Raw genomic sequence first — 24334 nt, 5'->3', positions numbered from 1 at the left:
GCCACATTCTCTGCACACCGTTTTGCTCTCGAGAAATTCTGCAAACTGTCCAAGATGTTAAAATAGACCTGTAGAAAGCTGTTAATCCAGACAGGTCTATCTTGTTAATATCCATGACGAATAAATGGCGGTCTAGTCCCATATTTCCAGCTCTCCTCAATAGGGTACAGATGATACCAGCCCAGCTCACATCTTCCCCATACAGAAATTTTTTCACCGTTTGGAGTCTGAAGCCTTTTACTCTTGATCTTATGTCTACTAGTCCTTGTCCTCCCTCTTGTATCGGTAGATACAGCACCGATGCCTTCAACCAGTGTTGCCCCGACCAGAAGAAATCAACCAGGCACTTTTGTAGTCTTCGTACTAAATCCTCCGGAGGTTCTAGAATCCTCATTCTGTGCCACACAGATGCTGCAGCCAAATTGTTACAGACAAGCACTCTTCCCCTGTAGGACAGCTGGGGCAGCACCCATTTCCAGTAAGACAACCTCACACACACTTTTTCCAATAAACCCTCCCAATTTTTCTTCCTAAAGTCTTCTGTCCCCAAGAAGACCCCTAAATATTTAAAACCTGCCCTCCCCCATTTTAAATCACCCAGGAGTGATGGACTTTGAGGTTCCTGACCACACCACAGAGCATCGCTTTTGCCCCAATTGACTTTTGCTGAACATGCTTTATTATGCATGCTTTATTAACACACTAATGCCTTTTCTAACAATTTGACATCATTTTGATCTCTAATTAAAACCGTGACATCATCTGCATAAGCAGAAAGTTTGATATTTTGGTGAAAAAAAGCATCAACATTTAACCCTTTTAACTCTCTTCTCAGTCTGCACAACAGAGGCTCTATTGCTATACTATAAAGAAGACCAGACAGAGGACAACCTTGCCTAATTCCCCGCTGTACTTTTATTGGAAAACTAAGGCCACCAGGTATTTTGACCATACATGTTGCTTAAGTATATAACATTTTTACTTTAGAAATAAAACTGTCCCCAAAACCAAAAGCTTTTAATGTCTCAAAAAGAAAAACGTGATCAACCCTATCAAAGGCCTTTTCCTGGTCTAACGACAAAAAACCAACATTAGTGCCATTTTGGATCGCAAAATCTATAACATCCCGCACTAAATGTAGATTATCAGATATACATCTATTTTTAATACAATAAGACTGATCTTTGTGGACAATTTCATGCAGTACACCATTTAACCTGTTTGCTAGAACTTTATAGTATATTTTATAATCCGAGCACAAAATTGCCACCGGTCTCCGGTTCTTCAACAGTGTCAAATCTCCTTTTTTTGGGAGCAGCGTTAAAACTGCTCTTTGACAACTTGTAGGAAGAATTCCTTTACTTAAGCAATTTTGAAGTACTTCAAGAAAATCTTTCCCAATAATGTTCCAAAAAGTCTTATAAAAATCAGCCGGTAAACCATCCAATCCTGGCGCACGGCCTGAGGAGAGTCTCATGACAGCGGTGGTCAGTTCCCAGGGCCGTGGGAACATATTTTATCATGGGGGTGCTGGGGGTGGGGCTTAATGGGCGTGGCTTGACAGAGTTGGCGCCAGAGCAGATCTACTGGAGGGGCATTGGGTCATCAGCGGGGGGGGCACTGCCGTTTGAGAAATATTTTGACGCAAAAAAACAAAAACAAACATCTTTTATTACAGTATTATTATAATTATTAATAATTATTATTTGCGAATTTCCCCATGACTTTTTGCCAGGGTCGAAATTGTCCCCAGCACTTTTATACATCTCGCGGCACGGATGTACCAATAGAAATAAATAAAACATATCTGGTTAACTAGTCTAGCAGAGCATTCATTTGTTAAATAAGAGGAGAAATAGAACGCTGAAATGTGTTGTTTTTTTAAATCAAGTGATCAAAGTACTCGTTGAATCAGTGGTGGTGATAAAGTGTTCTCTTGTGGCTCGCGCTTGATCGCTTGAACACGGACACGAGCTTGATCAGTTGCGGAGAAATCTCTATTCGTACCGGTGAAACCACAAAGTAAAATGCATTCAAACATTTTGTCATGTCCCTGCTTGACAACAACTGATAAACATAATCGGTTTTAATGAGGGGAAAAAAATAACTATGCGAGTGTGGATTAGAACTCAGAAACTCTTGCACATAAGTCTAATGTTCTACCACTAGACCATTACATTACTACCATTACAGCACATACAGGCCAATTTGGGGGAATGCAAGGCCTCGAGGTGCATTTTTGTTGAACTTATTTTAATTTGAGTGCCGCGTTTTGAGAATGAGGTTTCGTTCGCGAGATGCGAGCGCAACAGTTGTGTGCGCGTTCACAGTGAAAATCATTGAAACAGTAGCAGCTGCAGAGGGTAATGGAAAAACTTGTTCTTTGTGAACAGTCCTTAATGCCAAAGAATGCTTTAATCAAGACATCTATATTTAGTTTTTTCACATGCATAAAATGAGTGTCAAATCAATTTTGAGATGCTGGACCTCAACCAGTGTCATGTCACTCACTCCATGCGAGATCGACTTTTGCCTTATGATAGGCAGCCTATATTAATATTCGACAACATATAGAAATGAAATAATCGTTAGAGTCGTTTTATAAAGGTAGAAGGTGTTCTTAAAAAACATGCTGAAAAACAAAATGTTATTTAAAGTCACGTCATATTAAATTTCAATGTAGTGAAACAGCTCTCGCCAGGAGGTGCTGCAGCACCCTCAGCACCCCTATAGTTCCCACGGCCATGTCAGTTCCTCAAAAGTTCAGTTTCTAGGGAAAGTTTATCTCCTTGAGTAATCTTAGGAAGATCTTGTAACAGTTCATTCATGCATTGTTCCTCTGTATTTTCAGCAGCATAGAGTTCAGAATAAAAATCAACAGCAATTCCTCTCATATCCTCTGGGTCTGAGCTGTCATGTCCATTAGTGTCTTTTAAACAGAACATTTGTTTCTCTGTCCCAGCTTTACTCTCCAAATTGAAGAAGAAAGTTGTAGGACCATCCACATCTCTTATTGCAGTGAACCTACTCCTCACAAGCACTCCTTTAACCTTTTCATTAAGAATTGAACTCAGTTCTTTTTTCCCCTCCCACAATTCTTTCAAAATTAAAGGTTCACTTTCAATCATGTCTTTTTCAATCTCCATAATTTATTTTTCTAGCCCATCTATTGTATTTTTTTAAAACTAATGAAGAATAAGATGTATATTGCTGACAAAAATTTCTTATGTGCACCTTTCCAACTTCCCACCACTGAGTAATGTCTTCATAATTATTCTTCTCTCTTTTCCAGGTCTCCCAAAAATCTATAAAATATTCACAGAACTTTGTATCTTCAAACAATTTGACTTGAAAATGCCAGTAGCAGCTTTTACGATTTGTTATTTCCAATGAGCATTCAGCTGTGATGAGTTTATGATCAGAAAGTGATGTTGGCATTATAGCAGTTTTTAAAATTCTATTTCTCATATTTTGTGATACATAAATCCTATCTAACCGTGCAGCAAAAACTCTATTATTGGTGACTTTCGCCCATGTGTACTGCCGAGTTGTAGGGTTCTTTCCACACATCTGAGAAATGCAAACTTTTAATTATACTGTCTAAACAGAAAGATGATTGTGCATGCTGTTCTTCCCCATTTCTGTTTAGAGTAAAGTTTAGGGTACAATTCCAGTCACCGCTCATAACAATAAAATCATCATCTTGTTGCTGCTTTAAAAAAATCGATTTTTTTAAAAAGCCGTACTCTATCGGCTCCTATATTTGGTGCATATATATTAACAAATAAGAACAGGAGATTACTAATTTCAGCCCTTACAATTAAACATCTTCCTGGTTGTAATTCTTTTTTTGAAATTATTTTTGCTTTTATCCCAGGAGAAAATAACACTGCCACTCCAGCACTTAAATTTGTACCATGACTAAGAGCTTTCTCTCCTTTCCACCATACATCCCAGTCAACTTCATTACTTTGGTCACTGTGAGTTTCTTGCAAAAATACAACACTTAATTTTTTTGTAAAAAATTAATTCTGATAAAACATTATTTTTTCTCCCATCCCTCATTCCATTAACATTCAGGGATCCCACCTGCATGCCCTTCATGAGGAAAATAAAGAGAAAAAGATAACAGGAAAGGTAGAGGAGAGCATTATTAAACAACATGATTTCTTATGTAAACAGTAGGGCAAAGGAACGCTTCCTGGACTTCAAGGCTAGGTTAAAATAGAGGTGCACTTGGATGGGAAACTGTATATAACGAAAAGGCAAAGGAACTCCAAGGCACACTCAAATAGAAAAGTTAAAAAGCCTTTATTATCATGGCTTGGTCAAATTAACCATCTAAAAAACTCCAACGCGTTTCGGCTACATGCAGATCTCAAACCAACAGAGTTTTTAAACCAACAGTCCACCAATCAGAAATCTCCATCTGTCAACAGAGGTGCTCAGGTAACAGTACACAAATGGGACAGCAGATGTCATCATTACCACTACTTAACTAATCAATTAAGTACAACCCAACAAGGTGAGAGAAGAAAAAAAAAAGAAAAAAAAAATAAATAAAAATAATAAACAAATAGAATATCCCATATGGGCAGGTCCAGAGAGTGAAGAGGATCTGTGACCAAGATCATGTTTTTGAGAGTAAATCACTAGAGATGATGTCACGATTTAAGGAAAGGGGATATAGAAGCTCTATTCTAAAAAAGGCTTACACCAGAGCCCAACAAGTAGATAGGTCAGTGCTGTACTACAAAGGAATACGTGGAAACAAACTAAACAGAGACCGGTTTTTGTCACTACATATAGTACAGAGGCTGAACAGATAAGGTGAATCATACAAAAAAACTGGGGTATTGTTGAAAGTGATGAGGTACTAAGTCAGATTTTTCCTGAACCACCTCTCATTAGCTTTAAAAGATGTCCTACCCTACAAGATAAATTGGTTCACAGTTATCTTAAACCAGAAGTAAAACAAACATGGTTAGGCCCTAGGCCCATAGGTTCTTACAAATGCCATCATTGCAATCATTGTACTAATGTAAGGCAAACAAAAAAAAATTATGATGTTGGCACCCAAAGGGAATTTACTATCAACCATTTCATAAATTGTCAAACTACCTTTGTCATTTATAGATTGGAATGTACTGAGTGTGAAGTCTTTTATATAGGAAGAACTAAGCGGCGCCTATTGGACAGACTGACTGAACACAAATACGCAATTCGCACAGGTAATACCAACTATCCCATGGCAAGACACTTTATGGAAAACCACAATAGAGACCAATCTACATTGCAGGTCTATGGGATTGACCACATTCCTTTGTCCTTAAGAAAAGGGAATAGGCAAAGGCAGCTGAATCAACGAGAGACTTTCTGGATATACAGGTTGCAAGCCACTAAATATCCTGGCTTGAATGAGGAACTTGATCTTAGTGTATTTCTTTGATGTTCAGTTGTTATATGTGTGCCTTTAATCCATTTACTTTTTTAAAAATTATTTTATTTATTAATTAATTTATTTTATTTTATTTTTTTTCTTCTCTCACCTTGTTGGGTTGTACTTAATTAATTAGTTAAGTAGTGGTAATGATGACATCTGCTGTCCCATTTGTGTACTGTTACCTGACCACCTCTGTTGACAGATGGAGATTTCTGATTGGTGGACTGTTGGTTTAAAAACTCTGTTGGTTTAAGATCTGTTTAACTCCCAGAAGAAGGCATGTAGCCGAAATGCGTTGGAGTTTTTTAGATGGTTAATTTGACCAAGCCATGATAATAAAGGCTTTTTAACTTTTCTATTTGAGTGTGCCTTTGTCTTTTCATAATTTCTTATGTGTTTCCCCTCGTTAGTTCTCCTTTTCCTTTTTTTTTACCTTTTCCTTTTCTCACGGTTATACGTTTTTTTAAGGCGAAACCTCTTTTGCTGTGAGAGCTCCTCATAACTGCACGCTTTCCTGTCCTTCATCACAGAAACGACGAATTTTTCAGTGTCCGGGAAAAAATCCTCTATTTCTACTCCTGATTTTCCTTTGGTTACATCAAGAAAAGAATTAATTTGTTCAACAGTGTACAAGTCTCTTTCATCTATTTTGTCTAACCATTCCTCACTACCTTTCACTCCATCCTCAGTATACTGAGACAAGTTATCCACCTCCTCATCGATTTTTTCCTCTGGAACTCCAACCTGTGAATCATCATTAACCTCACGTTCCTGTTCAACACAAGTTTGTTCCTCATTGTCATCCATTACGTCAGTGGTTTCTTTCTCATGTCTATCTGGAGCAGCACTGCATCCAGGTTGCACATTCTCGTCATTAATCTCAATCACTTCGTTCTGCTCGTTCACCTCTTCAGTTACCCCTTCATCCTTCTCTTCGTTTCCTTTTCTATCATTACTCTGATGATCTGCTTTTTTTATTCCATCTTGAGCCTTGGATATTTTTTGTTCTTTTTTTTTTTCGGGCATATGCTTAGTTTTTCATTTTAGCTTAGTTTTTTTTTTAAACTAAGCAATTTCGTTGCTTAGTTTAAATCAGCAGCTGTTAAGCAACAGGGTGCCAAGATAACACACCTCTCTAATTTCCCTCTGCACTCTTTTTCTATCTGCACCTTTTTTATTTTTATTTTCTACAGCTCCATAATTCAGCAAAATCTCCTTTTGTCCCATACTCTCCCCTCTCATTTCCCCCTCTCTCTCTCCCTCTCTCTCTCTCTCTCTCTCTTTATTTATCTTCTTTGTGCTTGACTGATTATGCAGAACCATGGCCTTTCGCTGTAGAGTGACTGAAGGAGTCATTAGCATCCTGCTGATCTGAAAGCGGTGAGACAGAACAGGAGGGTTGGAATTATATATTTGAAAGATTCAATCTACTGAATTAAGCAGTAAGCACATTGTTGACCTGAGCACATGTGTAGATGCAAGATGCAAACCCTGAAAGATGCCGACCACCGGGGGTGTCTAAAACTATCTCATAATGGTAAAACATTCAGTTTAGTGTCTCCTGCTAATCTGAGTGGATGTCAGCAGGACTGTGATGTTAGAAAACAGACACCAGGAATCGATGGGAACTCAAACACTAGAGTTCCCATCCAAAGTGCAAATTTTGCAAATTTAACTTATGCATATACTTGGAATATTGCATAAAACATTTGCGAATAAAGCACCATTTCTAACCAGTCAGTCAAAGAGAACAAAATAGTCACTTTCTGACTGGCAATAAAAATCACTGAAAAAAATGAGTTGATGCAGTAGGAAAAGCCACAACAATAACCTAATAATGTTTGTGTACATAATATAAAATAACACATCTATGAATATATTCGGTAAGTCTGACTCAAATTTGAGCGCATACTATTATTATTATTATTATTATTTTTAATGTAAATTTTTTAGAAATTTTTGAATTTTTATCTTGGCGTTTCCATCCAGCATTTATTTATGCGATATCCCAAACTGTGCATATAAATAGGTGGGTGGAAAAGTAGCTACTGACTCTCAGTTTGTCTTTTGTTTGTGTCTTAGTACAGTTACCTTGATGGGGTTGGTACGATATTTATGAAGGCTTACAGTAGTGTTTCGAATACTGTCTGTGTGAATGTGCAACGTGAGTCGAGCCCATATAGTCTTACTAGTAACCAGAGCCACAGTGACCAAAGTAATACCAAACTAATGTCAAAGATGGTGTTGCCATCAAACTAAAAATTCTTATAGGCCTAACTTTTGATATGACAAGTCCAATTGAACTCGCAGTTCATCCCTTAAATCTTAATTAACCTACTGCAGCTTTTATATCTGGGTGGAGAGCGGAGCATTTTAGTAATGCATAAAGGCCAATTCACTCCGCACAGACAAACACCAACAGACACGTTTGTTGGGTTTTGTTGGAGCAGTGTGTTATGCTTATCAGTGCTTATGTCAGCCACACTTATCCCAGTCCCAAAAAGACTTGATGTAGATAGTCTGCAGGGTTTCCCATACATTCATTAATTTGTGGCGGCCCGCCACAATATCAACGCTGACCGCCACGCATTGATTTTCAGGTTTTTTTATTTTATTGCAGAGCTGTGCGCTGCTTGCTCCTTCCCTCTCTCCAACTCTCACAAACTGACAACGGAGAATAGCCCCTCCTCTTCGAGGGCAATATGAATTAAAACATGATCATGCGTTGGAGGATGGATTGTTGCCGATGCTTATTCCTCCAGAATCAATCCGGAGTTGAATGGTTAGTATAATGAACACTTTTCAATTCAATTCAATTCAGAAAGCTTTATTGGCATGACAAAAAATACATTTTGTATTGCCAAAGCATCAAAACAACATAGAAAATGATTTAGAACATTTAGGACACAAAAATAATACTGATTTTATAAAACAATAATAATAAAATAAATAAAGATTAAATATAGCTCTGAGCAGCGATGGTGGGCCCAAGCCGGTGGCACCGCAACCCCGGTTCCTTTAGTTACCTAAAGGCACTGTGGTGGCGGTGCTGCAGGCTTTGGCCCTTTCATGATTAAATGTTAATACGGCTTTCCATACTCTGTCGTTTCGATTAGTCACAATTACGTTACAGATATCTTAAATGATCATACAAATTATCCAAAATGTAATTACAACTAGTCAGAAAGACATTGTTGGTATCTACAATGTTAATTCCGGATAGGCAAACTTAGCTTTTAAATGTTAATAGGGCTTGCCATACAGGGACATAGGCTCAGAGAGAGGCTCATCATATTCAAACCAAATTATCTGACTTCCTCTTGGTCCGAGCTAATGACTATGAATTAGAAAGTTGTCCGGCTTGAGGAGTACAATGTATATACCGAATTTTTGTAAATGTAGATAAAACTAACAACCCCACTTTTGTCAAAAGGTGGCGCTATTTAGTCCCTGCACCACACCTGTTTCTGAAACTTTGCACATGTCTACTGGCCAATAAATGTGACGTGTCTGTTGAGTTTCATGCAATTTCAAGCATGTTAAGAGTCTCAAAAGCATCCTAAAAGAATGTTAAAGTTTGATGTGTTGCCACGGCAACAGTATCAAAGATATCAAGAATCCATTCACAGGTCTTTATCTGGCATGAATTTACATTATACAGATAAAGTTTGAAGCAAATCGGGTAAAAATAAAAGGGTGATTTCAAAGCATTTTGAAAGTGACACACTTCCTGCTGCCAGTTGGTGGCGCTATAATTTTTTCTCACAATAGTCACATCCATGTGACCGTCCTCTTACAGCGAACACACTGATGAAGTTCTATCAAGATCAGTTAATGTATGCTGAAGTTATAACACACTTTCTGTTTCACGTTTCTCGCCATAATTTCGTTTCCTCCCCACGGCCAAACGGTTCGAGATATCAAAAATCCCCTCACAAACTTTCATCTTCAATGTCTTGACTTCATGCTGACCGAGTTTCATCAAATTTGGATCAGAGCTCTAGGAGGAGTATTTCACATTCCATTGCATGCGTTTTCCAAACGACTCTCAATAGCCAACTTCCTGTTGGGCTGGGGTAAAAAGTAAGAGTGTGAAGTATATATGAACCGATTAGATCAACATGTGTACCGAGTTTCATATTATTACATGCAAGCGTGTTTGATTTATGGACAAAATTTTCGGACCAAGTTAATTTAACTGTCACCGTCCCACAGGTGGGACGTTTGCCACTATATTTTTAAAACAATAATATCTTAGTAAGTACCTTAAATAATATTGACAAACTATATATCATTTGAAAGCTTACAATCTCTAGTTTCCATATTTGGTGACTGATTTTCAAAATATATTAGAGAGGAGCCATAATTTATCAATATAAAACAAGAATATTTTCATACTCATAAGGCGTGTTCAGACCTTTATTTTAAAATAGCAGTAAACATGAAAAATCATGAAAAAATGGTAGATACCTCAGTTTGTTTTCATGCCAAAAGTTCAAAAGATAGAATCAATTCAATTATTTTGGAAAAAAAAAGGTCTGAAAAGTTTGAAATATCAAGAAAAAAATAATAAATTCACCATTTGTGACGTGGCAGCTAGCTATGACTTACATGCATGTTCTTTGTATGTGTTTCTTAGAGGTTCAATTCATATCAAAATCTGCCAAACTTCCCATGCTACTTCTGAATAGGATCTCTACTTCAGAAATTGTATGAAAATTGTGAAAATAATGGTTCATATCACTCAAAACACAAATGGAAATGCAGGCGCCCTTATATGGGCAGTAATGGAGTCTGATTGTGCCCTAGTGAAAAAGTTTGGTACTGCGCTCAAACAAAATCTTACTGAAAGCTCATTTTTTGAGATATCAACCTAAAATTTGAAACACAACTTGTTCAGATTTTTGGCTTTGATCTTTCTGCCATTTTAGGGTAGCCCAGGTTTTGAAAATATATATTTTATGTAAAATATGAATAATTAATATTTTTACATTGTACATTTCCATAAACTCAAACTTCTATAACTTTTTTTCTGTTTCACTTTCTTAATTTATTTCACTTCTACAAAAATCTGCCAAATGTCTTCTTTAAAACAAGACCAATCATATGTCTATATTCCAAAGCATTCTTGAATTACAACCATTTAAGTTTGAAATGTGCATTTTCATGTCTATTCAAAAAAGGGGGGGTGACAGTTAACAGGTTAATACTTTTAAACAATGTGTAATTGGAGAAGAGGAGGGAAGACCGCGGGGATTTTCCCACAGTCCAGGTGATCAAACCGGAAGTAGGTGGGAGGGGTAAAAAAGGGGCAGGGCTTAGCGTGGGAACATTTTTATGAGGGGGTCATAAATCACTCAAAGTGACAAAGTGCCCTTCATTCTCTCTTTGCTCTGCTGGTTGATGCCGTTGTACAGAAAGAATGTTGTGACAGTTGGTCAGTGTGATTTAGTCCCGCCCCTCCTCCACTGTGATTGGACAGCTGGGTAAGAAGTGACGGTGATGAGCGCTGCGTTTTATCCAAAGTTGAAGATTTTTCAACTCTCGGCGACCAGTAAAAAACGCTGGGCGCTCGGCGCTTCAGCGTGAAAAAAAACGCTCAGCGCCTCGTTATGCTCATGGCGTTTAAAAAACGCGGCGCTCCCATTGAAAACAATTCAAAACATACGCCAGGCAAGTGGAAAAACGCTTTGGTGGACACACAGCCTTAAGCCCCGTTCACACCGCCAGCGACACGCAGCGACAAAGCGACAAGATCCCATTCATTTCAATGGAGCGCTGGCGACATCCGGCGACACGAGCGACAGTGACCGTTGGCGACAGAATGTGGGCGTGTCAAGCGACAAGAGACAAGCGACAAAAGTTGAGAATTTTCAACTTTATGCAAATGAGAAGCGATTTTCGCGAGCGACAACCAATAGGAAAGAAGACTTTCAGTGGAGCTCAGCTCACGTCACCGTCTCGAGTGCAGTGCAGGCAAGACAGAAAGAAAGAGTTTGAGGACGATTTCACTGTTTTATATGATTTGACTGTAACCACATGGATAATAAAAGAAACTGTCGACAGTGAGTTTAATTCATACATTTAACGTTATAGTTCGAGTGTTGTAATTATATAATGCACGTTAGCACTGCTGCAGTTAATTTTACAATTTCCCCTGCATTACATTGACTATTAGGGACAAGAAAATTGATTATTTGTCAAATTCGAATGACGTTTTTATAATTTGTGACAGTATGAGTGAGTTTAATTTGTTCATTGATCGATCGTTGATCTAGTAAATGATTTAATCCACTGAACGCAGCTGTGGAGATATAAAAACACTCTCCCAACAGCATATGGTTTCTTTTTAGCCTTAAAAGTCATTTATTCCCAGTCAAATTAAAATTATATATCACTTGTGATGGTCTTTTGTATAGATATGGCCAGACGTGCAGTCTACCAATAACACAAGAGCGACAGCACTATGAACGCCCACAAGCGACATCACAGTACAGAGCCTAGCGACACACAGCGACAAAATCGCTGGCGGTGTGAACGGGGCTTTAGTCTGACCCGTCGCCTAGGACCTGTTTGCCTTGGGAGACCCTACCAGGGGCGTATAGCCCCATACAACAAAGCTCCTAGGGTCGTTCGGGTAATAAAACCCCTCCCACAAGGTTTTTTTTTTTTTTTTTTTTTTTTTTACAATAGAAATGTGTTCAATTCCCTAATTAAATATTTAAATGCCTTTTTCTCAAATTGAGTTTTTTTTGTCATTCTCCAGTACAAATATCTCAGCCTATGTAGCACCTATGTACACCAAACTTTCCAGTTATACACTTACCAGTATTCTGAAGATTTTTTTTTCACAGGGATTTGTTAATAATAATAATAATAATAATAATAATGTTTTAAATTGTAAAATCACTGCATTTTTTTAATGTTGCCTGGGTGAGCATAAATAACTTCTACCCCTAAACTTTCGAATGTAGTGTATATTTTGACTTTGGTTGGTGTAGTTTATTACATGGCTCCCTTGAATATTCTGATTTCTGATCTAAATGTTTTCTATGTAAATGTTTTATACTTTGTGTTGAAGCTAAGAAAAAAAGCTTGGTACATGTCATGTATTAGTCCAGACACACCCTTGTTGGATTAAAGAGGGAAGGGTCATCTTCTGCACTCTGGATCCCCATAAGGCATGTGAGTTGTGATTGTGAGAAAGTGAAAAAAAGGAAAAATGAAATGAGAGATTTGAATATATGGTCTGTTTAACTTTCTACAGTCACCCGTTGTGTGTAATAATAAATATATAATGTGTGTAGTTATATATTATATGTAATAGTGAATGTCTCCTGATAATGGTGTCTCCTACTGATAGTGAAAGTGAATCTGGCTGTGCATGGTGTGTGACTCATCTGGTAGTTTTTCAGCGAAGTTCATGGTTTATCCATTCACCCAACCCTGACTCAGCATGATAAGCCTAATACGTGCTTACAGGCATGCTGAGTCGAGTGTTTTTGTTGAGTCGCAGTTGTTGTCCCAGTTGTTGTGACAGTACAGCAGTTACTTTACTGTCCACTAGAGGGAGACAATCGCCTTACACCCTCACACCTCTATCCTATTGAGGTCATTACAGCATTCCCCTGATTATAGTGTTTCCTCTATCTATATCTAGAGAAAACATGATTTTATTGCACTGCTTTGAATCAATGTTGATCTCGAAGTCAAATTACCGTGTTTTGTTAATCTTTGTGTGCTAATGTGCATGTATATGTGCTTGATGCAGTGTAGTATTACTTATAGATAGTACAGAAGTACTTTGAGTCATTTTAATGAACATAATCAACATAATTTCCATCAGAAAATGCAGCGGAAGGTACAGCAAGGGGGGAGGGGGGTTGAAAACTGATAGTGGAAGATCTAGAGAGGGTTGCTATAGCAACTATGCAAGTCTTTGAGACAGAGCTGAGGTTTCCATAACAACTACATCACACCCTCTAAGAAGGCATCCTTGAAATAATAATGTCTGACTTTACACAGACATTACCACTCAAGGTGTCTGACAGCGTGTTTAAAGATTATGGGGAAAACTGACATATTACAATTTATACATTTAAAGGGGAGGAGTTTACATGGAGGGGAGAGAAAACTGAAACAAAAGCATGCAAATGAAATAGAAACACACCCTCTCTGAGGCCATTACCAATCCAATTGAATCAGCATAACTATTCAAATGCTGATAGTGGCCAGGAACTCTGGTTACAGAAGTACAAAGTTTAAAGATTATGGGGAAAACTGGCATATTTTTCTTGAATATTCCAGACTTTTCCAGTTTCAAATGCAGATTTGAAAGTGTCATATCACAACCCTCTTTAAAGGAAAGATTTGAGGGTTGCCATGGTGATGTGAGATAAAGAGAAATAGGGTGAGAGAAATGAATATCATACTCCGGTCTACATAAGTTGAACTGAAATCAATCATCATGACAACCTGTGATGTGCGTCATTCTTCAGTTCACACTTAAATTGAATCAAAACCTAATAGTGTTGATAAGGCGCATCAAACCCAAGTCAATCTTAAAATTTTGGTGTGCTTTGTCAGCATCGTGTAATATATGTGATGTTCTGTATGTTTGGACATGTTGATGAGGACATGGTACGCCGGTTGAGTCCTCATTGGCTGCTGTATCATATAACTGTGTGTGTGTGTGTGTGTGTGTGTTACAGCCGACATGGAGCAGGTATCAGATGATGAGCTAGATCATGCTGCTGAAGAAGACAGTGATAAGGAGGATCAGGATCTGGACAAGATGTTTGGGGCCTGGTTGGGAGAACTGGACAAACTCACACAGGTGACACTCACACTCAATGCGACATTGTGATGTATTATCTTTAATATGACGTATTATCTTCACTTTGTGGGCTTTCCTCTGAAATTATTTATATATGCAATTTATTTGATTAATGTAATAACTTTTTGTCGGTATAGGTCAGTATTGGATATTTGTTTGTACATGCTCGTTTCCCCTATTTTTTACATTTAGATTACTTTTCCTGTCATTGAATGGAGTTGGCATTTTAATATAATTTACGAAATGCCAGTTTGCTGCTTAAGGAGTCAAGTCACATTTATTTATATAGCCCTTTTTACAATACATATTGTTTCAAAGCAGCTTTACAGAGATAACAGTAAAATAATGCAACAAAGTTTGTTTCGGCTGTAGAGCAGATCTAAAAGGAAATTGTGCCATAGTCTGGCTTAAATAAGTCGATGCTTATGGTTAAGTGAAAAATGTAATAATTTAGTTAATTTAGTGGTCATAACATAAAAGTAATATTTGATTAGAATTTTGTATTCTTTTACAATCCTTCATAAATTGACAGCCTTAAATAAGATACTTTATTTTCATTTACTTTAATGTATGGTTTTATTGTATTGATGATTTATATCTATGATTTAGCTGTCTCTTCTTACCTAATGTGTGCCCCCCCCTCTCTCTTTTTCTCTGTAATGTTAGAGTTTGGATCATGGGCGTCCTGAGAAAGTGCAAAAAGCTCCTCTCAGACAGGAAACAAACCTTGCCAATTTCTCCTACCGTTTCTCTATGTACAACATCAATGGTTAGACTACACACAGACACACACCGCCTTTGTTTACTCAACATTCTTTATCACTCACAATGCCTTCTCGTGTATCTGCATTCTGCAATTTTCATGGCTTATCATAAAACCACCATCATAACAGCAAAATGTTTCATATCATTCTAATATGCTGATTTGGTGCTCAGAAAATATTTGAAATCTATATCGTTTGAAACATTATACATTTCTTTACTGTGACATCCTTTTATTTCTTGCAAAAAAAAACAAAAAAAAAATCTTACTGAGCCCAAATGTTACCCAAACATTAGTATATGTATCAGACCAAATTGTCCTCTATCTTTCCATGTAGAAGCTATTAACCAGGGTGAGACGGTGGACCTGGACGCTCTCATGGCTGACCTGTGTTCAATAGAACAAGAGCTCAGCAAACCCATGAGCAAGACCTCAGAGGCCAAATCTAGACAGAGACCGACAGGCCGCTCGGCCAGCACCAAACACACTGGAGGGGGCAGCAGCGGAGGAAGCACCAGCAGCAGCACCCGAGCTTCTCCCGCTTCCACCGTACGCGGTGGCTGTGGGCAGTCACGGCCCCTGGCCTCCAACTTTTCCCTGGATGACATCACTGCTCAGCTAGAAAAGGCATCCCTGAGCATGGACGAGGCAGCAAAACAGACTTCTGAATCTTCCTCATCGTCCTCCTCCTCATATTCATCTGCCACTCTCTCACACCCGCCTTCTAACTCACATCATCGCCGTACAGGATCGGTTGGCACAGTCAGCGACCAGGAAGTGCGCTCGATCGGTCATTCCTCCAGGTCAAGCGTCAACTCTGCCTCGGCATCCAGCATGGACTCTCTGGATATCCGAGGGCAGGAGAATGAGGCACAGTCACAGAATCAGAGCCAAAGCCAGACTAGCACAGAGGTAACACACACAAACATGATTTTTCGTTTTGAATTATTTCATAGCTAGCACTTAGACTGGACAGTAAACATGACAGCGTGTCCATAGAAGACCAAAGGTATAGAAGAGCTTCTCACTATGAGAACCTCAGAGAGAAATTTCAGCAGAGTGAGATGAAAACTGAAAGCAGATATGAGGGGCTTAAATCTGAAGCACAACAACAGAAAATAAATATCCACAAAAGAAAGGGATAGAGAGACATTGTCAGTCAGCACAGGGATAATGATATAAATCAGGTCTGGTACCTTTACCACATACAGTGTAGCCTAATCTCACAGCTCCAGTTTAGAGATTCCAAGTCAAAGTCAACACAAATGTTTTTGATGGTTCAGAATCCATTTAACATTTTCTTTTTTTCTTTATTACATGTATTTTCATTAAGTACATCAAACATCATTACTTGATGAACCCAAAGAATAGTGATGCTAAGGCTAGCTAATAAAACAACTGAATGAACCTTTAATTATAAAAAAAAAAATTACACAACAATGACTTTAATTTTGTGACTTTAATGACTTTAATGTTGTTTTTGTGTAAATGGGGTCACACATTTCAAAGTGATTCAACTATCCTGATGATATCATAAAGAAAAAGTCTCATTTTTTAAAAACTTTTTTAAAAACTTTTTTTAACTAGAAATTTTCTAGTTTTCTAGTAGTTTAACAGTCTTTTTGAAATATTTGTTTGGGAAAAAAATATTAAAATTTTAAAAAGAAAAATATTTCAGAAGGCTTTTTAAAATTAAAGCTTACATTACAATCTGCTTTATTACATGAAAACATATATTTGTCAATGAACCACAGGGAACAGAGGAATCCATTTGCAGCTTTATTAAACAGAGTCGTACAGGCAGGGTCGAGACGAGGCAGACAGAGCAATGTAGATAAGACAACAGGATAATCCAGGGAACAGGCAGAGATCAGGGCAGGCAGCAATAATCGTAATCCGTAAACAGTCCGAGTTCAGGCCAGGCAGATAACAATCACAGGAGAGTCAAACAGTCCAAAGTCCAAAGTCCAGAATCAGAATCAGGGTATAAACGCTCAGAAATGATCACCGGGGCAAATCAAGACTTCGCACTGGTGTGGTGTGTGAAGGTGGCTTTTATGGGTGTGTGCAAATGCAGTGCAGGTGTGAGGCGCAATCAGTCCCAGGTATGAGGCATGATGGGAATTTGAGTTCAAAGCCAATGATCAATATTCCGGGGAAGGCTCCCTCTGGTGGCGGAGAGGAGGCGGAGCGGGAGCTTCCATTGTAACACAGATGAATCATTGAAAATAAGAGCCCATCAATCTAAATAGCGTCAATTTGGATTTCATGTTGACTTTAATACTTAGATTAGTACAAAGATTTGCCAGTAATTATGTAGGAGTTTCTTAATGTGGATGTTAGAGTGTATATGTGGGTGTTTAAGAGATTCATTATATTTTGAATAAATGTCTTCCTGTCAGTCTAATTGCTACCAAAAAACAAAGAGTCATTGACCATTTAAAATGTTTATCCTCTTATTCACGAAACCGTTTAGAACAAAGAGGGTCTCCCTGTGACCCAGACACACACACAGTTCTATGCATAGCAGTTGTTTGTTCTTTTGTTGAGGGCAAAGTCTGTATTGTGGTTTTGGGAAATGTGATGATCAAGGTTTCACTGAATTCACCATGGAATGATTAAAGCTGAGTTATCTCTTGGCTGCCCACATAGTTCTCACACACTCATATACAACCAATTTCTCACAAGCACGCACATTCAGCTTTTATAGTTCTTCAGTAAGTCAAGTCAAGTCACATTTATTTATATAGCGCTCGCCGCTTTTCACAATACAGATTGTATCAAAGCAGCTTCACAGTGATAACATGAAAGTAGTACAACACAGAACAATAATATTGTTAAATATTAAATACTAAATAATCCCGACTAAGCAAGCCAAAAGCAAGGCGACAGTGGCAAGGAACCAAAACTCCATCAGATTGGATGGAGAAAAAACCTTGGGAGAACCCAGGCTCAGTCGGAGGCCAGTTCTCCTCTGGCTTACATTCATATTGTTTATATATAAATATTAAATATAAATATTGTTTATATATAAAACGGCGCCATACCATATCGCAGGCGTTGAGTCGTCTCTTCACAGACGCTGGTCTTCTCATCACAGGCGTTGGGGCATCCGAAATCCCTGTGAGAGGCTGGATACAAAACTGGACCTGACGAACGCCATATTTCTCGGGACAAGCGTCCCGAGATAACAGCAGAAAGGCAGATGGGAGATAATTAGCATAGCTGATATTCATAATGATTTCCATTATACGGGAGTCGGTGTTAGAAAACCACTATCTCACAAAATCACCGCAACCCAACCATACGCGCCAACCCGTTTGACTAAGGCTGTCGAGCCCCACTGTCGCGGAAATGCGTTTCAGTTGCAAACAGTTCCGTATGGCATAACAGAGGACTAAAAGGTACTCATTATGTGAATGCTTGACTAAAGAGATGCGTCTTTAATCTAGTTTTAAACTGTGTCAGTGAGTCAGAGCCTCGGACCGTATCGGGAAGGCTATTCCAGAGTTTTGGAGCTAAATGCGAGAACGCGAGTAAATGCGAGTTCCTTTAGTGGACTTAGATATCCTAGGAATGACCAGAAGCCTTGAATTTAGTGATCTTAAGGAACGTGTTGGATTGTTGGGCGAAAGAAGGTAGTACATAGGAGCTAAACCATTTAGGGCTTTATAGGTCAGTAGTAGTACTGTAGTTGATACGGAACTTAATAGGGAACCAGTGTAGAGATGATAAAATCGGTGTTATATGATCATATTTTCTTGACCTAGTAAGAACTCTAGCAGCTGCATTTTGTACTAACTGTAGCTTGTTTATTGAGGATGTAGGGCAACTGGCTAATAAAGCATTACAGTAGTCTAGTCTCAAGGTCATGAATGCATGAACTAACTTTTCTGCATCAGAAACAGATAGCAATGTACTGCTGTCAGAACATGGGAAGAAAATCTGATAAAACAGAGATGTTATTATGGCACTATTCTAACCACAGCATTGCTCATCCGCACCAGGATGTACAGACCCTGACACTTCTCATCCGCACCAGGATGTACAGACCCTGACACTTTAACAAACTATAAATACATACTTCGGTTTTAGATGTACTGAATCTAGTAGAAGGTAAACTAGCGCTGTTTCACAGATGGAACAATGTGATTTCATGTCTGCATGTGAAAGATAATGCGTGCACAAATCATGTGAAAGAGAATGTGTGCACAAATCCTCCCATCGCAGTCTTGCATGACAAAATCACGTGACAGACATTGTGCTGTACATGGTCACTGTAAATATTACAGTGTGACAGTAACACCTGCTTTGCTACATGACTACTCTAACTCATATAAATGCATGATGTGTTTGTTTTGGTAACATCTTTGTTGCTGTACTGTATGCTTACACTAAAAAAGTTATGTAGGAGCAACTTATGAGATGGCCTCTGTAATGTCTTCTATATTAATATGAAACAAGGGTTTTCAACCACTTTTCTGTGGACCCATAGGCTCTGTGATGAGCTACTGCAGTGAAAATATACCATATAAAAAGCATATTTTTCACTCTTAGAATAAAAGGTTCTGTATAGAACCTTTGGGTTCTGTCAGGCATAATTCAATTTGTTATCAATTTTTATTTTCATAAAACTGCTTGTAAGCATAATTTATTTGACATTTTCAATCATTTCAATACAAACATGAAAGGATAATGCCATAATTTAAGAAAATTAAGATATTTCAACGTTTTCGGCATATCTAGGGTTCTATATATGTCTATTTAAAAAAAATTTTCAAAGAGTGTATATATTTGGGGTCTCTAGGTTGCTTGAGGGGGATGGGGTACAGGGTCCATTGGTCTGTAAAGGTTGAAAACCCACCCTTTGAAAGAAACAATGGAGGAGAGGATTAAGTATTGTTAAAGAGAATCCACAGAGTTAAAGGCCCCTTATTCTGCTTCTTTTCTTTTTTTAATATTACCTTTAATGCGACGTGTAATAATGCTAGCTTTTTCTTAATGTAAAAGGTCTGCAAAGTTTAAAGATCAAAGTGCACATCAAATAAAGTTAGTGTCTCCTAAAAGCAAGAATTAATTAACTGCCAAAAACGAGTCGTCAGCGATTCCAGTCTCACTTCCTGTAACAAATGTGCATAATACCAGCCTATGGTCTTCATTGGCTGCCGAACAAAGTCTACTTTGTCTTTGACCCGTCCTCAAACCCTCTAGATGTAGCTAGAGGCCTAGAAGAGTTTGGTTTGTGTTGTTGACATGTCAAGAAGACACTGTTTTCATTGCTGCGAATCCACTTTGCATACACTTCATAAGGATGAGAAGGAATTGATACGCTGGAATTGATACGGGAAAAAATGACGGAATCGTTCTTATAGCTGTGTATATAAGCACTGAGGAAGCCTCTGGAGTTAAAATTCAGATATGTTAATGGGAGTTTTGTTCCCGCCATGCGCTGCAAGCGATAGACCAATCACGACAGACTTGGCCAAAACAAACAAAAAGCATGCTTACAGTTAAGATATGAAAATACAGTTTTATCTGATTAGGCAGAGCAGCACAGTAAATGTTAAAATACATGCTGTTTCTAAAGTAATGGCAAAAGACTTGAATTATATATGTCAGTCAAACAGTGAAACTGATGTGCTGAAATTGCTTAAAATATGTCAAAACTGTCATGGCCACAAAAACTAGTATTTTTGCACAGCAAGGATACCCGAGAAGGGACATGATACTATCTGCGAAGTATTGATAACATTGAGCAAACTCACTCCCACCCACAGGATTTGCATTGGTAATGCGTAACTAAAAGTTAATCTGCCTAGAACTGTATGCTAACCTCAAAAAGGATCATTTTGAAAACTTGACGGTTCAATACAAGCCCATTCTGCCATAATTTACTCACCTTCACGATACAATATTCTATCATCATTTTTGTCCATCTCACGTGTCAAGCAAGTATACAGTTGAGCTTCTGTTTACTTCAATTCATGTGCTCTATGTGCTTTGATCAATGTTTATATATGAACAAAGAACGTATATTGACAAGAAGTGAAAGCCAATAGAACGTTCCATTGCAACACCAGCGCCCAGCAGCAGCCCTACGCTTCCGCCATTTCGGGGTGAAAGCGACTCGGCAGTCATATAATATATATTTAGTCCAGTGCAGAGATCATTTTTTAGGTTGAAATAATTAGGCTAGGTGATTATAAAACTCACAACAGTTAAATTTATAGCAGTTAAAAAGAAGTTACTTAACCGGGCTTTTACCCCATAACTTGAGACAGAGAAGTTCAAGGATTTAATTCATTATATTACTCTCCACTTTAAGTGTGATAGGTAAAAATAAAGTGATATCAGTTCATAATCATAAAGTTATAATAACATTAGACCGTTTCCCGGGAGGTACACATAACGTTACTTACAAAAATAAGTAATCAATGAAATAAATTAATTCAGCAAATACATGTTGTACTAAAATGTAAATGTTTGACGATATAACAGCAAAAGAATAAACAGTTTTTTTTTTTTTTTTTTGCAGTACTAGCCTATCTTATATTAATGACCGTTAAAGCAAGACCTGTAAACAAACATAAAAACCCAGCCAATGACCAAAGTGGCAATTAGTTATAGGATAACGGACACAGCGCATCAATGATCATCATGTTTGTAGCATGATCCAGGGGATTAAAACGTCCAAAATATATTTCAGGCCTAGTGGAGTTGGTAATTAATAATAGTAGTAAAAGTGTAAAGTTGCATACAATGGAAATACTCACTAATGCAAGAAAAAACTACCTCAAAAAAACTATTATCTGTGCTGTTGTCCAGTAACTCCAGTTGGAATTTTCACCCCGATATGGCGGAAGCGCTACTGAAGCGCCATCTAGTGGCTGTTACCAAAAAAGCATCAGAGTTTCGCCTCTTGTTCTTCTATACTCTTTGATATGAATAAAAGCCTACATTTAATTTGTTCATTTATATATAAATCAATTCAGTAGATTTGGGCTAAACAACGTCTTTCAGTGGATGGCCAAAAATGATGACAGAATATTTAAAAAATATCTTCATTTGTTTCAAAAATAAGTATTCCATTAACAAAAATAGAATTTTCCCCATAGACTTCCATAGTACGTCCAATACTGTAAACTGAGGTACAAGTCAAAATTATTTTCTGTTCTAATCAACAGTATATGCAGCATATTGTCGATTAGATTGTATTCAACCCTAACATTCATAATGTTTTACCAGAGTAACAGCATATATTGACCCTTGCTTGTGCATGCATCATTTTGCATTGTCTGCTTGCATGATTAATGTGTTTATGTTTGCACCTTTTCTCTATGTGATGTCACTACCTCCCCCACCCCTTTTCCCAGCATGTCTTACTGCGAAGGGCCAATGGTAAAGCTACCAGACGCCATCTAGACTTTGCTTCACATGAGGGGGAGGTGGATCAAAGGACTGTAAGTGTGTGTGTGTGTGTGTGTGTGTGTGTGTGTGCGTGCACGTGCGTGCGTGCGTGCATGTGTACGACTGGGGTAAAGGATATGTGTACACAGTATGTTCTTTCTCAAAATACTGGGTCTTAATACACCTGTGATAATTCCAGGATTCATATTGTCATCCTTTTGGTTAAAAAAGGGACCTCAGGAGCGGTGTGTTCTCGGCATAAGAGAACTGTGATCCACAATATTTTTAGAGAACTAAAAGAAGTACACAAGAAAGTTCTTTTACATATATTTTTTTCCCTCCTCACTTTTATATATCACCTCTTTATGATTTTGAATAATCGATAGGTGCTTCCACACTGTCTATGCTTTACCACAATCAAGTATGTATTTCTATCATTTTTGAAATCACAGTAATCATTGCACTGATTAATCTCTGTTTGTCTTTTCCCTGCACCCTGAAGCACTCGTATTTGGACAGGGAGACCTCTCTGATTCTGAAAAACATTGCAGGAAAACCCTCTCACATGCTGACCAAGGTGACGCCTTCTTTCGCTTGCTGCTTTTTCCTTTCTCTGCATGTTTTGGGTTTATGTATCCACAGAAAGCCTTTTAACCTCAGACTTCTAGCCAGACTTGACACTTTGCTCCACCCACACTGCCTTCTTACATTTTTAAAGTGTTGTATCTTCTGTATTCTTTTTCTTTTTGCTGCCATCCTAATATGTGTGCCATTTAAAGTTGAAATCAGATCATCCAGCCCAAAGGGTCTATAATGTTATCATACATTATATAATAACACCCTACATTACCTTTCTGTGACAAGAAAACATGGCTTTTGTATTATTATATATATATATATATATATATATATATATATATATATATATATATATATATATATATATTATATATATATATATATATATATATATATATAATTTTTTTTTTTTTACTTTATTTCAGTCAGGTTTTCATTACTAATGTAAAGTGATAAAGTTACAAATATTGTTTGTTCCTTGTTTAAGAAATGTGTATCTTAAAAATACAACAGTTGTTGGCAGGATATTTTGTAGAGTTTTTTTTTTTTTTTTTTTTAATGCCTTGTTATCACTGCTTCCCTGAAGAAATGGCTGTTCATCACTTACATAATTTCATTTTAGGACATTTCAATAGCTCACATATAAAACTGAAACCGATTTACCTATTATTTTGTTTTGATGCCACAATTCGTGTGGAATTGGTGTTTGTTGTACAAGTAGTATATTTACACTAGTGACTCCCTTAATATTGAATCACAGACAGATTTACTTTTCTTGTGATAAAACAATATTATTTTAAAATGGATACTTCACCAAAAAAATGAAAATTCTATCACACTTATGTCATTCCACACCTGTATGACTTTCTTTCTGCAGAACACAAAAGATATTTTGCAGAGTACAGGTAGCCAGTTTTTTGGGGGGAACAAAACTGATACATTAAAATACTTTTTATTTTTTGTTCCATACAAGAACAAAAATTATACAGGTTTTTAACTACATGAGTGAGGAAGTAACGACGGCTATATCTATGGCTATAAATCTGTTAGCCATGTAGCATAGACATTCTTGTTTTTTTGTTGTTTTTTTTTTTGTTTTTTTTTACATTTAAACATTAATTAGCTAACAAAAGGCTTTGTATTGACTAACTTTTTTAATTTATTCCTGAGAACAGATATTATGCATGTGATTGAAGATGTTGTCATACCAATGTAGATGCTTTTTCTGGTGCAGGGAATGGTGGGTTAAGAGCATTTTGTTATGTTGACTTACTAAATAATAAAAATGTCAATCTGACGCCACTTT

The 24334-nt window shown here is 37.5% G+C and overlaps 1 protein-coding gene across 6 annotated transcripts in view; it reads left to right on the top strand.

Moving 5' to 3' along the window:
* The window catches only part of raph1b (Ras association (RalGDS/AF-6) and pleckstrin homology domains 1b), a 181991-nt gene that overhangs the window by 128108 nt on the left and 29549 nt on the right, over positions 1 to 24334 (top strand). For 3 of the 6 annotated variants that reach the window (XM_039672003.2, XM_039672002.2, XM_089132242.1), the window contains 5 exons: positions 14155 to 14279; positions 14946 to 15048; positions 15380 to 15954; positions 22416 to 22502; positions 22952 to 23026. In XM_039672003.2, the coding sequence (XP_039527937.2) occupies positions 14160 to 14279; positions 14946 to 15048; positions 15380 to 15954; positions 22416 to 22502; positions 22952 to 23026 (960 nt within the window). In that variant the 5' untranslated portion in view covers positions 14155 to 14159. The remainder of the gene's footprint in view (positions 1 to 14154; positions 14280 to 14945; positions 15049 to 15379; positions 15955 to 22415; positions 22503 to 22951; positions 23027 to 24334) is intronic. The other 3 variants (XM_089132243.1, XM_089132244.1, XM_089132245.1) reach the window with 3 other exon arrangements.

The sequence above is a fragment of the Pimephales promelas genome, chromosome 6, assembly GCF_988280905.1.
Source record: "Pimephales promelas chromosome 6, fPimPro1.hap1.1, whole genome shotgun sequence".
Classification (NCBI taxonomy): domain Eukaryota; kingdom Metazoa; phylum Chordata; class Actinopteri; order Cypriniformes; family Leuciscidae; genus Pimephales; species Pimephales promelas.
The sequence above is the reverse complement of the archived record's forward strand: the minus strand, read 5'-3'. Positions and strand labels throughout refer to the sequence as shown.